The sequence below is a fragment of the Haliaeetus albicilla genome, chromosome 3, assembly GCF_947461875.1.
Source record: "Haliaeetus albicilla chromosome 3, bHalAlb1.1, whole genome shotgun sequence".
NCBI lineage: Eukaryota > Metazoa > Chordata > Aves > Accipitriformes > Accipitridae > Haliaeetus > Haliaeetus albicilla.
Genome location: NC_091485.1, coordinates 30,435,317 through 30,450,253, shown reverse-complemented (window position 1 = coordinate 30,450,253; position 14,937 = coordinate 30,435,317). Strand labels below are relative to the sequence as shown.

The 14,937-nt window shown below is 40.3% G+C and overlaps 1 protein-coding gene across 5 annotated transcripts in view; it reads left to right on the top strand.

Moving 5' to 3' along the window:
* Window positions 1–5,577, top strand: part of NOL4 (nucleolar protein 4) — a 197,502-nt gene extending 191,925 nt beyond the window's left edge. For all 5 annotated transcript variants that reach the window (XM_069779255.1, XM_069779256.1, XM_069779254.1 and 2 more), the window contains one exon: window positions 3,632–5,577. In XM_069779255.1, coding sequence (XP_069635356.1) covers window positions 3,632–3,825 — 194 coding nt within the window. In that variant the 3' untranslated portion in view covers window positions 3,826–5,577. The remainder of the gene's footprint in view (window positions 1–3,631) is intronic.
* Window positions 5,578–14,937: the final 9,360 nt, after the last annotated feature.

The following is a 14,937-nucleotide window of genomic DNA, read 5'->3' as shown; positions in this document are numbered from 1 at the left end:
CAAAATTCTTTACAGAAATATTCAGATTTCCCTCTGTATAAGGATACACTTCCTTGTTCCTGTGAAGACTGGCAGCTTAATAAGTAATGTTAAGTACACTAAAGAAATAGTTCTATTTAAAGTAAGGATAGTTATTAAAAAAAATGGTGGTGAAGCTGTTCAGCTTTCTCCTGATTTGGTCATCTGTAGTGATGGCTTCTGGAGATAGAGGTTCACAAAGTGTCTACCTTAACCAGCTATTTTAAGCCTTCAGAATATCTGTGATTTATTTGCCTGTTTAAAGAAATGTGCTGGATATTTATGAGTAAGATTTAAGTTCCCATGTTTCAATAGCTGATTTGCATAAAATTACACAGGAAAAATGTACACTATAAGGTGCATTTATTCCTTATTTTCTGAATGACCAGGTATGACTGATGAAGCTACAGATAAGTTACAGCATTTTTACCATGTAGCAGCCTGAACAACCTTTAAGAATCAGTAATACTGCCAGTGAGTGTCTATCATAGCTATTAAAAGCTGCAACCATCATAACTATTAAAAGCTGAGACCAATGTAATACATCCTAGGGCTAGTCTCTGAGTGCGGTGTTCTCCCAGATATAAAGCTTGGGCTATCATAGGCAAGCTTTGGAGGTGAGGTGTAGGGGGTCACGTAACATAATTAAAAGAAGAACCAAAATTGTTATCCCCACATCAAGCATGGCTTGTTCTCTTTCTGTCCAGCTATCTGCCAGCACATGCAGCTTCCCTTCCTGAAAACGCACGGGTGTACTCACTGTCCTGAAACCACAGCCATGAACGCTTTTCTGTGTGTGTGGATTTCTTTGCTTTTTTGCTCAGGGGGCTTTTCTTTGAGGGGAAGGAGGACAGTACTGTGACTTGTTAAGTGCAAGGCAGGAGTTGGAGGGTGAAGTAAAATCCTGTTTTCTTAGTATATAGCAATAAAAGAAAAATCAAGGAGTTTGAAGTAGCTGGCGTAAGTTAAAATCAGAGATTTCTTATTTCCTTTGTATACAAGAACTTTGTATACATCAGAAGTCTCCCAGACCAAGAGGAGTTCTGGGTCCTGATGATTCTCTGTGTATGCAGACTGCAGATTTGCACTTGCACAAAACTTTATTTCCAGTACCTTCAGGGATTCAAGCATATATATTCTGAAGAGTTAAAAAACTTTCCTTATGATAGTTATCCAGACATCTAGGAATACAGGGCCAGATCTTCAGTTTGTGTAAATCACTGTGACCCTATAGACTTGTGAGGAGTTACACAGATTTATGCATGCTGGACATCTTGTCTTCCCCCAATTTTTCCTTTCAGAGCAGTGCTTTTACTTTGTGTCATCATTTTTTGTAAGAAAAACCCCAGAGATGTAAGCAAGCACATTTCTATGTATTTTCTACTTATGAGTGAAGTAAACTTAATATCCTATTCAATCACTTAAAAATCTGGATTGCCAATGAGAAAAGCCCTTCAGTTTAGTTTCGGAAAAAGACATGCTCTGCTGCAGCAGCTCTGTTCTGCTGTATATTGTGTGTGTGGTTTTGGCTGTGACATGAATGAGAGACAAGGAAAGAACATAAAAGTTAAAGTAGTTTCATATGGAGCACAATGCCCTCAATGTGTCAGTGGTAGCTTTTTCACTACTGCCTCAATAAATATAGAAGTCTTTAATGGCTTCTTACAACCATTCAGTCCAGCTGGCTTTATGATTTGTATACCCTTCTTCTCTGTGCTGGGTTAAGATTTACTTAGAAATATTCTCTGAGCTTCTTCACACTGTGGTCGTTTCCCTGCAGTGTGCGGTCACACAGAAACAAATGCACCGAGCTAATTGTCCTTTTATTTATCCTTTGTACACTGGAAGTCATTTAAAAGTCAGTTCATTTATGCCAGTGTAAAACTGGATAATACAGTTGTAAGGCTAAGTGCCGTTCAGGCTAGTTGCGTAGTAGGAAATAAGATCTAATAGGACCCTTTCTGTTTGAGTAGTTTCTTTTCATAGTCCCAGCTCTGCTTTCATTCACTCAAGGGGAGATTTTCATTAACTTCAGTGAGTGTGAGAACACGGCAATCTCCACATTCTTTGTGGTCTCAGCTGTATCTCTGCATAAACATAAAAGAAAGAAATATAAGTAAGGTTTATGACCAGATCTTCAGCTTCTGGAAATCAGTACATCTCTTTCCATTAGTGCTTAGAGTCTGGTTTTGAATCTTGTGATTCTGGTGGGATTATTTAGGAGAACCTCTAGGATATGAGTCAGTGTGTTCTGTATTCTACAGGTGAATATGCTAAATTTTAAAATTATTCCAGTCTTCTTAGGAAGCAAAGTCCATCCAGTGAGCCAATGCTGAGAAATCCTTGGCATTGACATACATTGTCCAGATGAAATTGAACAGTGACGTTTTTCTCATAGGAAAGCAAGATACATAGCTTTGGATAACTTGAGCCCAGTTTCCAGGAGAGTATTAAGATTAAGATCAAGCTAGTCTGATCTTCTGCCTGCCAGAAGTATAGATTTGCTACACTGTCAAAATGAATGAGCAGTACTTTTCCAGATTTGCACATAATAAACTGCTTGGTAGGTATACTTGCCATCTGTATCCTTCCATGTTTAAAGAAGTCCTCAGTCCAATTCTACTTGTCGAAATTTACAGTCCAGGAAGAAAACATGTATTGTGTTAAGTGCAAAAGGCAAACATCTCATCAAAGCACCATACATCTTAGCTGATTAATAACTATGGTCAAACGACCAGGGAAATTCCACACAAAGCCGAACTCCATGATGGCAGATGGTTTTGCTGATCGGGGTAACCTGCAGACTGCCCTCAGGAGTGCTGTCTTCCAACGTGCATGGTCTTGAGAATATTCTTTGAGGAAAAGTGCTAAGCATATTGGTATAAGCTGCCAGTGCAACATGGTGATTGCTGCAGGTTCTCTTGTCAGTGTTCAGGCCTTACAAGATCCTTGCAACGTATTGCCAGCTGTATGCAGCCCCGCCAGATGATACTGTACTCCTCACTGTAACAGCCAGATTGTCACCAGCCTAATCTCATTCATGACCAGCTATTTATATAAGTGATCATGTGGCATCAGGGCTAGTCAAGTGAATGACCATTTATCTACGTCTGTAAGGGATTCACAATCTGGCTGCATGCTGATTGAAGCATAAAACGTGAAAAGAGATATCTAGAGAACACAAGTTTGATATTCTGTGATAAAAACTGCAAGTGTGCAGATTGCCGTGAAGGCTATGATGGCAGCTGGAGCTGGGGGAGTCACAGGAGATGAACCTTCTGCCTGCTCACCAGCATCAGATTCCAGGGCAGTGTTGGGGTGCAAGTGGCTTACACTGTTGGCATACCCCCCAGAGGGTAGTTTTCTGCTGGCGGTGGACTTGCCCCTCGTGTTACGTAAGTAGAACTTAAAAGGTATCTGTCATATAAATATAAATCGCTGTGGTTCCTGTCAAGGCAACTGGTAACTAAAGAGTTATTGCTTGTTTCTGCCGCTTCTCACTGGCACTCAGCTGAGAGCAGATTTTTGCTGCTCTGCATTTGTAGCTACAAACCTGTGAAATGTCTCTGGCGGTGGATCTGAAGCTTCTTTTCTTTTCCTTTGTTATCTGCAGGTCCAACAGATCTCAGTATGAAGAGGCAGTTAGCAACCAGCTCTGGATCCTCCAGTAGTTCAAGCTCTAGACCCCAGCTGAGTCCAACTGAAATAAATGCAGTGAGGCAGCTTGTGGCAGGGTATCGAGAATCAGCCGCATTTTTATTGCGTTCTGCAGATGAACTGGAAAACCTTATTTTGCAGCAGAACTGAGTCATGTGACCTTCACACTGGCCTGGTCTTATCTCAGAGTTTCCACTAATGACATTTTGATTTCCCAGAGCACACACTTCAGTTACTGCACAGTCTTTTAGGAGAGTTAATTACCATAATGCCACACTGTTCTTGATCCATAAAGTGATGTGTTAAGGTGCTTCAAGTGAACTTCGACCTCTGGTATTTCCGAGGTACTTTACTGTGTCCAGCCTATTGCTTTTGTTTTAGTGTGTCAGCATAAATATCGAAAAAGTGGCTAGAAATTAACTCATTCTAACAAGTGGAGGAAACAGAAGATGCTGTGATGGCTTAAAAAAAAAAATGGTTCAAGATCCAAGTGCAATATTAGTGGAATGTGATACTGACTCATTGGACTTAAAGCTGCAGTATATGGCAAAACGTTGCCAAATGTCCTGTTGCTACAGGGCACAATTGCAATTAAAAGGATCTTGTATTTTAAAAAAATGTAATTTTTATAAAAAACGAAACAAAAGATTTTTGTTTTCATTCAAGATTTTTCATTTTTACTTTGGTAAACTTTTTCACTGGTCCTGAAAATGTTTTGAGGAGCTATTTTAAGTCCCCCCTTCCTCTCTTGAACCCCTGACTGTGCCCTTCTCCCCAACTTCATATTCTTTCTACAACAAGTAACTCTTGATGCTGGATAATTCTTCCCCCGTGTACTGTAAATTGTCATCTGTGGAATACCTTCCAAAGGAAGCATGCATTTCCTGCATTCATGCCATTCTCAACTCCATTCTGTAATATATTGCAGCTTTATTAGCAATTAATAAAGAGTTGAGGTTTTTTTAAAAAAGACATATCATTGAGAAAAAAAAAGATAAATTGATTTCTTACAGTGAGCTCATCTAACTCCATGATCACTGCTGCTGTCCTATACAAGTCCCTCTAGTTGTGATTGGACGTAGATGATGAATGTTAAGAGGTTGCAAGTGACAATCTGAAAATTTGCACTCTTGTGTGTATTTATTTTTTTTTCCTTAATTTAAACAAAATTCTTACCAAGGAATGTCATTGACACTTCTGGTATGATTTGTATAATTCCCAGGCCTAGCTAAAACCTGTACAAAACTGTAAATGGATGCAGCTGCAACTATAATAAAACTCTTCTCTCCCCTTCCCCACTCTTCCCAACCCCTCTATTTCTTATTTTATAATATTGATTACACATTAATGGTGTTTTCTTTGTGCACTACGGCAGGCTTATTTTTAAGTATATAGAAAAAAGTACTTTAGTTTATGCTTACTGTACTATCTGTTCTGTTGTTTAGCTTTTGTTGAATAACAAGTTTCTTGTGCATTCCTAAATTTGCCTTATTTCATGTACAAAATTTTATGTAATTCTGTTTTTGACAATGAGTTTAAGGCATCAGTGATATTTTATATCTACTTGTTACATATAGTTTTCCAAGTAATGACTGTGATTGTGACCAAGTAATGTGCACTTTTTCTTGTAACTGTGGACATTGCTATGCTTTTTTTTCTCTAGTGTTTCTAGAATTACTGTTGCTTACAGTTATGTAAAAGAAAAAGAACTTTTGTGATACTGTTGGTGAATATTAATGTGAAAAAGCCTATGAAATATGAGTATTTTGGAGGTACATAGATACACAAACATCTCTAAGTTGTGGACTGATGTTCACGTATTTAAATGAGAATTCAAAACCTGAGGGCTGGAATCATTTCCTCTGTTTTGTTTGGGTAAATAAACAGATTTCTGTGTTTAAATACATGATTGTGAAACATTATAACATTTAAACTGAGACAGCATTTAAAGCTATAAATATCATTGTCTTTAGACAGGAAAAAGGGCCTTCCAGTCCAATTCATGCAGACACCCAAAGCTCATTTCTCAAAATTATTGAGTAAATCCAGTAGACTGATCTAGCTGGAGCTTTGTATTAATGAAGAAATTCCTCAGTAAGAGCAGAAGCGGGTGGCCCATAAATCATGAGATCTGAGTCACTAGCATTTTATCATTTTAAGTTGGCTGGAGGCAACACCATTTTACCACTCTACATTTATTCTTAAAAATCTATTGGATGTCTTTTTAAAGGCACCTATTCTTGGATATGAGAATATTGTTGCAAATTCTTAATAGTTGTTACCCATCACTTGAGAGGTGCATTTGCTCCGAACATCTCACCATGCTTGTGAAAACCTATAGCTTGTCTCTGCCATAGATGTGCGGTTGCCTCAGCTTTTGTCTCACCAGGCATTCAGAAGCCTGTTAGGAGCCAAGTGCCTGTTTCCTCCCTTCCGCTTTCAAATATCTACAGCTTCTTCTGTCTGTTGCATGCCAGGAGGGGATGAAGCAGGTACCTTGTGCCAGGTCACTATCTTGGCCTCATCCAAAGAAAAGTTCTGGCATACATCTTCCACAAAGAAGAAGAGTGGCAACTATGCCTAGGTTTCAAAGTTCCATTAGTCCTGTTTTGCAGGGCAGTGTGCCTCAAACTGCCAACTAAGCAGTAACCAGCAGTTTTTCTAAGAGGCTGTTTTCCAGCCAGGAATGCTTTGCAGCTGGACAGCCTCACTGCTTTTCGGCTGTCTTGCTAAATCCAGGTAAGGACAAGAGGCTGGAGGATGAGGAATTAAGAGATTTACTTCGGTGTTCTACTCTCTGACTCTTCTTTCCTCTCCCCCAATTACTCCTTCTCCTGAGGGAGAAGTAGGAAAGTTGGGGGATCACCATATGATCTTCAAGGCCTATGGCTAGTTTCCCCTTTGTTCTGCTCCACCCCCCCACCTACTTGGTAGTTCTCCAAGTATGTCTTCTGCAGCACACACATCCTCTCCTTCTGGCTGCCTTCTCTGAAATATTTAGGGCCTTCAATTCTAGGAGCAGTTGATGTCCTTCTCTAAAGGCTCATACAGATACTTAGCTTTCAGTCCTGAAGTGGTTTATCTGTGCCAAATTCCAGCATACTGATGGGTTTTTTACTCTATAGCTGTTTCCACCTCTAAGTACAGGGTTTATTCATCTCTTCTTTGGAACAATCATAGATTCAACTGTAGTTTTAACTTCCTCTTCTTCTAGGAGGGTGCTGAAATTTGGACTCATCCTGTGAAGGAATGACCATAAATCTCAATCCACTTTTGTGTGTGCAAATCTAGATCCAAGCATCGCAATTAAATTTGCCCTCTTGGATCCTGTATAGGTCTCAGAGCCACTTACTCTTTGCCTGCTTTGAACCTCCTAAGGAAGTAAAGGCACAGGTGTAGAAGATCTTGCTCCAGCTATAGACTGAGTCAGGTGTCCAGAAGTAACTTCAGAGTTATTTCTTTCTCTTATCCACATCTTCTGTAATCAATGCCTGATCACCTCAGCCTAAATATTGCTGTTAAGATAAGGCCAGTCCCTTCCAGCATGGGCATGTCCCCTGAGTATGACTGCTTAAGGCTGCCTTCAGAAAAGTGTTATCCTTATATCCAATATCTTTATTAAACTAGTACTTCAAGTTGATGGATGTCTCACTACAGAACCTCATCAGTGCAGCCTGGAAGGTGCTGGTCTTCCTTGAGACAACCTCACATCTTCCCAGCTATCCTGGAGTTTCCTTGGGAATGGTCCTGTAAGACCTTCAGTCTTCAGGGTGTTGCTGGAAAGGGAGGGGTGGTGGGAGAATGTCATATAATGTCCCTGAATTAAGTACCAAACTTGACCATGGTCTCAGTGAGTTGAGTCTCTTACATCCACACTGGGAAGACAAGCCATTTTTCCATTCTTCTCTCTTCTCTCTCTGATTTCCAGGGTAGTTTTCATTGATAGGGCAAGCAGCTGTGGGTAATAGCCTTAAATGCAACCTTAGGCTGTGGAATTGGACAATCCAACCAGTTTAGCAACTAACCAGATTTGTTTACTGCTTTTGATGCCTGGAAACTGGAATCGGAACACATGAAAAGAGATCTGGAGTCAAAAGTTTTTATCCAGATTGACACCTTGCTGCCTGTCATCGAAGGAGACCACCACCATATCAGCCATGATGAGTATCAAAAGCTACAGAAAGACAATGCATAGGTAAGCAAATATTTGACAGTTCAAAACATGCCCATCCTGTATGGAGAATGAATTTTCTGAATGACAAAAATCAGATGAACATGTAGTCAACCATAGCTATAAAACTAATTGGAAAACAGTTTTACTGAAGGGATTGGATATTCTTGCTGTAATGACCTGAGTGTCTGCTGAATACAGTTTTAAGTGGAGGTAAGTTTTGTGGGTAAAACTCCATTGAAATAAGGAACAATTTCATTTCTTTCAAGTTCCTAGCACTGTGTTAAAATCTTCCCATAAATTTGTTAAGAAGCCTCTGAATTTGGCTTTGAGTGACTTGTGAGACATTCATAAGGAAGGCATATGTTCTGCTATATAAAGAAAAGCAGATCTCAGTAGATCCTGGAGTCAGGATCTAGCCCTGACTCCAGCCACTACTGAAGAACAGTTACCAGCACATGAAAAAGAATTGTGAAATAATGGCAGAAATCAAGCAATGACACACAGATGACTGCTGGAGTAAGTATGTAAGAATATAAAATGTCTGTACTGGACAAGACCAATTGTTCACAGCATTGTATTCCATCTCTGATAACAAACCAGATAAAGATGTAGCAGATATAGCAGACCAGAAGAATAGAGCAAGCATATAGCAATGCTCTCTAAGTGCACATCCATGGCCTACGACAACTTGAGGCTGCAGTGGGTTGTCTCTGGCTGGCACGTAAGCCCCCACCCTGTCACTCGCTTACTCCCCCCAGCGGCACAGGGAGAGAATCAGAAGGGCAAAAGTGAGGAAAAAAAAGTGGGTTAAGTTTAGTAAGTGAAGAATGAAAAAAGAAAAAGTGATGCAAAGGCAATCACTCACCACCTCCCACCAGCAGACTGATGCCCAGCCAGTCCCTGAGCAATGGCTGCTTTGGGCACACACCCCACCCCAATTCCCCCCACATTTTATTGCCAAGAATGACATCATACGGTATGGTATATCATAAAAAAAACTATTGGGCACAAAAGGCAAATGAGTTGGCTGAGGCCATGCAATCTGTGAATGCCCAAGCCAGGTCTGCTGAGTCCTTTCAAATGTCCTGCCCCAGTAAAGCACACTCCAGATATGCCAAGTGCAGTACATAAAGTAAAAAAATTGGATTCTCTTTTTCTGCTAAGCTTTCCTCAGGACTGGATAGAATGTTGGGGAAGAGGGTGCAGAAATATTTTTTTTTTACTCTAACCCAAATAACCCGCTTAAATCTCTCTTTCACCACTGAAGAAAAGGATCACAAAGGAGCTGGAAAGGCTGTAAAATTAGTAACTGCTTTATGAATAGAAACTTTATGTTGTGCCATCTAATACAGTTAATTTCTCCAAGTGTGGAGAAAGATATTTTATGCAAAGTTTTTTGTTCCCTTTTCTAATGATGTCTGGAAACACAATGGAAAAGAATTCTAATTATTGTGACTATATATATATAATTTGTTTCGTAAGTACACCTTTGCTGTGGTAAGCCAACTATAAAATTATGGTGTAAGGAGAGTTGGGAGAAGGATCCAGTTTACCAATTGCACATAGATAGGATTGTCCTTGTTTTCCCTGAGAGTCTAGGCAACCGTTGACTCAGCAGGGGGGTAGATCACAGTAGCTAATTAAAAAGAAACAGTGTTGCCAATTTTTCCAGGTTTTCTAGAAAATAATTTTAATTTAATCTTTTCCTAATGCTTCCCTGGAAACTTAAATCCGATAATTTTTTCCCTTTTTCCTGCAAGGCTGCTGTTTTGTTATTGTAGGGTTGCTGATCAGTTCTTGGTGCTGGTTTGTTTTTTACAGTCAGTCACAACACAGTGAAGCACTCATAGCAAGGCAAGCACTAGGAAGAACTGGAAAAATAAAAAGGATAAGTATTGTTAATTTTTCAAGCATGTCTCTGTTTAACTGTTTTAAATTAATTTTATATGTGCTTGCAAACTCAGAGTGCTTTAGCACCACAAGCTTGACCTATTTATTTCCTTTTGCATTCTGTAGCAGGGAGGGAAGGATTTTCCATGTGGAGGAATAGCTTCTAGCTGAGAAAAGCTCTTACTGCCCTAGCCAGCAGGCAACCTTATTGGCGTTCATTTGCTGCCCCTGATATTTGAAAATTACAAGCTACAAGGCATGCTTAACTTGCAGATCTGTTCTCTAATAATTAGAGGCACAGGCTAATTTTTTTTAATGTCTTTGTCTAATCTTATTTTTATTCATTTCAATGCAAACGTTAAACTATAAAGAAAGACAAAAAATAAAATTATAGATTTAATATAAATCTTTAATATCCAGCCTACAGTTGAGGTCCACATTTGGAAAACTTTAGTAGTCTCAGTGCTAAAGCACAAAATCATATGATTGCTCCTTTTTAAAAAATTATTAATAGTGTGTGTTTACAGTATATGGAACCCAGATTTCTTCTGCTATGTGGGGAAATCTCTACAGTGGAAATCCACCCTCTTCTTTGGACTAGGGTGTCAAAGGCGGCAGCATGCCCTGTCTATTCTCCCTGCCAAGTTCTTTGTCACTCTGTTAGCTTACAAAAATTGCTGATGAAGGGCTTGAAATCATGCTCAATTAAAAAACTACCACATGGTTATTGACTAAAGTTTAGTGGTTTAAACACCAAATCATTTAGATCCTGGTAGAATCATAGAATCAAAGAATGGTTTGGGTTGGGAGGGATCTTAAAGATCACCTTGTTCCCCCCCCCCCCCCACTCCTGCCATGGGCAGGGACACCTTCCACTAGACCAGGTTGCTCAAAGCCCCATCCAGCCTGGCCTGGAACACTTCCAGGGATGGGGCATCCACAACCTCTCTGGGCAACCTGTTCCAGTGCCTCACCACCCTCACAGTAAAGAACTTCTTCCTTACTTCTAATCTAAATCTACCCTCTTTCAAATTCAATCTATTGCCCCTTGTCCTGTCACTACAGGCCTTGGGAAATAGTCGCTTTCTGTCTTTCTTATTTGTTGAAAGGCTGCATTAAATCTCCCCGGAGCCTTCTCTTCTCCAGGCTGAACAACCCCAACTCCCTCAGCCTTTATTCATAGGAGAGGTGCTCCAGCCCTCTGATAATTTTTATGGCCCTCCTCTCGACTTGCTTCAACAGGTCCATGTCCTTCTTATGTTGGGGGCCCTAGGGCTGAACACAGTACTCCAGGTGGGGTCTCATGAGAGTGGAGTAGAGGGGGAGAATCACCTCCCTCGACCTGCTGGCCATACTTTTTTTAGGCAGCCAAGGATATGATTGGCTTTCTGGCCTGCAAGTGCACATTGCTGCCTCATGTCCTATTTTTCATCCACCAGTATCCCCAAGTCCTTCTCCACTCTCAATCCACTCATCCCCCAGCCTGTATTGATATTGGGGATTGCCTCGACCCAGGTGCAGGACCTTGCACTTGACCTTGTTGAATTTTATGAGGTTCACATTGGCCGCTCCTCAAGCCTCTCAAGGTCCCTCTGGATGGCATCCCAGAGTTATCAATGTTTTGACCCATTACTACATTATGCATAGGAGTGGGCTGTTATGATTACTGTGGGATACTGTAGAAAAGCTCTCATTCCCGATGGCCTTTTGGCTGCTCATTGCATTCCCAATATTTTTGGGCTGAAGAGTTTGTGGAAAATCTCTGTGAAATGCTATAGCTCAGGTATTGAGAGCAGTTTGGGAATGTTTCAGTAGGAGTTCAGAAAACCTTCCAGTGGCAGTTTCTTGTATCACTGTCACTGGGACTTCAGACCGATATTTTAGAACTTGAAAGAGAATTCCATTGTCAAGATATTGAGAGAAATGTGATTAATAGCTGTCACTCTGTACATCATGCTAGGTAGTACATTTTTGTGATGTGAAAAAGTGAAAATTAATCTTCTTTGCTTAAAAAGGTTCACCTGCCCATCCTAGTCACTATAAAAGGCCTCTTTCTTCTTTTCTTCTGTAAGGGAGAAGGAGAATACTAACAGGGATACTGATTTTTTATTAGCCTTCTATTGCTCCCCACCAATAAGAGGATGTCATTGTTATGGTAATACAGCATGAATGACACAATACAATGAAAGAAATCAGTAAGCATTATAGTGCCCTGATGAGTACCAAGCCCTGAAACGACTCTGCAGATCCAGATCTGTTTGTTTTAAGTTACTTGAGTCAAGACTCAACTTGACACATTTTGAGTGGGCACAGTTTACTCTACTTGTCAACATTTTGTTCACTAAATTTATATTAGTGAACTACTGGAAAGACTTACCTACAGTTCAAATGTTGCAGATCCTGTCCCAAGCTGTGAATAGCACCTATCGGGGACACTCTTGAATGAGAAAAGGGATGGCAGTTGTTGAACAGAGCAGCTCTCAGGCTAAGAGCTTAGAAAATCTTTATAAAAATAAGAAGCATTCACCTAAGCCGTAGCTTTGCCTGGTTCAGGCTTTGGCAAACCTCACAAACAGGGTGCCCTTATGACAAGGTGAAATTTCAGTTGTAACTGCAACTAAAACATTAAGAAAGATATTCAGCTAAAACAATTGCATCATTTACCTGGATGAAGTGCAGAGTTGATTACACATCTCTCATTATAACAGTTCTTCCAGTGATCACAGCTGAGTTGGGAAGCCTGTACCAAACACTCTGACTATATGTTGCTTTCTAGAAAGCTGACAGCTCTAAGATGAAGGTAAAACGCTCTTTCATTATTGACTGATTCTCCTCCAATTCAAAAAAGGGTAAGCATTTGGTTTGGGTGCAAGACACTGTGTGTTCATCCCCTGAAACTGGCTAACTAATTTGCTAATGTTCACTTGTAAAATTTAGTTGGCGAGTAATAGACTTAGCGTGAACACTAATAAATGGTAAACCACTCTGAAGTGGTCGTTATTCGTGACAAGCAGGTACACTGTGGTAGCTTCTCCTTGTGAATTTTTCATTGTTGTTTTATGTGAGAATATTGCTTTGAAACTGAGGCCAAGGTAGAGGCAAGTGAAAAATTGGCCCAGTCTGGCATGAAACAACCCAAACTGTGTTTTTGCAAGCTGCTGAGCAGCAGCAGTTTTGAAAATCAGTCCCTGGGAAGGGCCCCAGAAGAGGGTAGCTGCTTTTCTCTCTGTTTGAGAAACACTTGGATAATTAGGAATAGGATTTAAGGTAAGTATTGCCAAGACTGGGTCCTGTGTCACTGCCTTCTCTTTTCCCAAAGTGTATTTACAATAAGTGTATTTATGGTAGGAATTCAGCAGAGACCAGACTTCTGCCCAAAGTATTTTGAGAAACCAAAATAATGTAGTGATCTTGTCTCATTTCCTTCAAGAATGACAATATGACATGGTGGAGGTGTGCTGTGTAAAACCCACACTTGTCAAACTAAAGAAGTTTTATTAACAATTAAGCAGTTTTGATTCTGTTCTGCAGATGGCAGTGCTTATTGCAGTGTTGTGTTACATCCAACACTCAAGTAAGACTTGGGTGCTCAGACCTCCGGGTCAGAGGTGCAGAAGGGTTTCTGTGTAGGCAGTTGGTGAGTCTGAGCTAAAAAGCTCCGTCAAGTCTTGCCTGACTAAATGTCACTCATGGGGTCCTTGTGGTTAACCGTGTACACTGCCACGGTGCCTTCTTAACCTCATGCTATATTTTTTCTTACACTTTTGTTTGGCTTCTTTACTGAATTTGTAGGGTTGGTGTTTTCACTAAAGGGCAATGCATATTCTTAAATATTTTTGCTGCCCTCTGTCCTGAGGAATCCATTTAATGAGACTCCATTTACTTTCTCATATTAACCCCTTAAGAATCCAGAAATTCAGCTGTAAACACAAATGCCTTAAAAACACAGGAGTAGCTTCAAAATATGGGTTGCAAAAATCATCAAAAATACCTAGAATGGTTTTACATGATCCCTAGAGCTTAGAGCAAGAACTTTGCTGAGAACATGAAGCAAGGGTAGACAAAGGAGGGTTTATACATTTCTAGTAAGATATTACACTCCAGTTGGGTAGACAAAGGAGGGTTTATACATTTCTAGTAAGATATTACACTCCAGTTTTTCCTTTCCTCACTGAACAGTAACAGGCCCTTTCGTTTAACATGGTGGGGGTTTTTTTTGCAACCACAATCTTTAAAGGGCTAAGATAAATACAGAAAACCCCCACCCAAAACCAAACTCAAAACATTTTAACAGATGCTTTCACTGGGAGCAGGAAACATATTCAGAAGAAGTCATCAGGCCAGCAATCGGATCAAACTTAAAAACACCGCTAATTTATTCCTCTTAACCTGCAACATGTCTGCACAGGTAAAGGCTTGAAAACTGAGCACCCTATCTGGCATTCATACCCTCAGCTTGCATGGATGTCCATGAGAGCTGAGAATGCCTGCTGCTCTGCAGGTTGGTATGGGAAAGGTGAAAGAAAGCACGTGTCATACTGTAATTTGCCGCAGCTCATCTCCGTGAATACAGGTTTGCCTATGCTAAAACATTTCCCCCACTCTCTGGTCATTTACCCCACTCTAGAATGTGGATATTAATATGACAATCTTTCATGCTTATTTAAGGTATTTTTATGTTTCATCATCCTCCTAGCAGGAGGGAAGAGCAGGGAAAAAGTGTGACATGCAGGTATAGCTTGCTATGATGTTTTTACATTTATAACTGCAACTTCAGTGGGGCACAGCAGCATTACTGAAAGGGGATGATCCTAGTTAGCCCAGGCACCTGACTGACTATCATCTGACATATTACCATTACTTTTAATTAAATTCTCAGACTAGCAGCTTTTTTTTTTTTTTTCCCCAGAAAGATGAAACCAGGATCATCAGAAAAATGGACATAGCTGCGAGTGCGCTTTGATGTGTGACAAAAACATCTAAGCGGACAGCTTTTAGATGTAGCAAATGTGTGTGGCATTCGTTTTGAATCTCTCTCTTCAAAGGAGAGGTTATCATGAATTTCTTCAGAGGATGTCACTCCTCAGTCACTTACCCACCCCATTATTAGTCTGTCCCACTGAAGGGCAGGTACCATTCCTGGAACAAGGGAAAGAAATATATTATACAGGCATCAAAAAGAAAATTTTGGGGCAGTG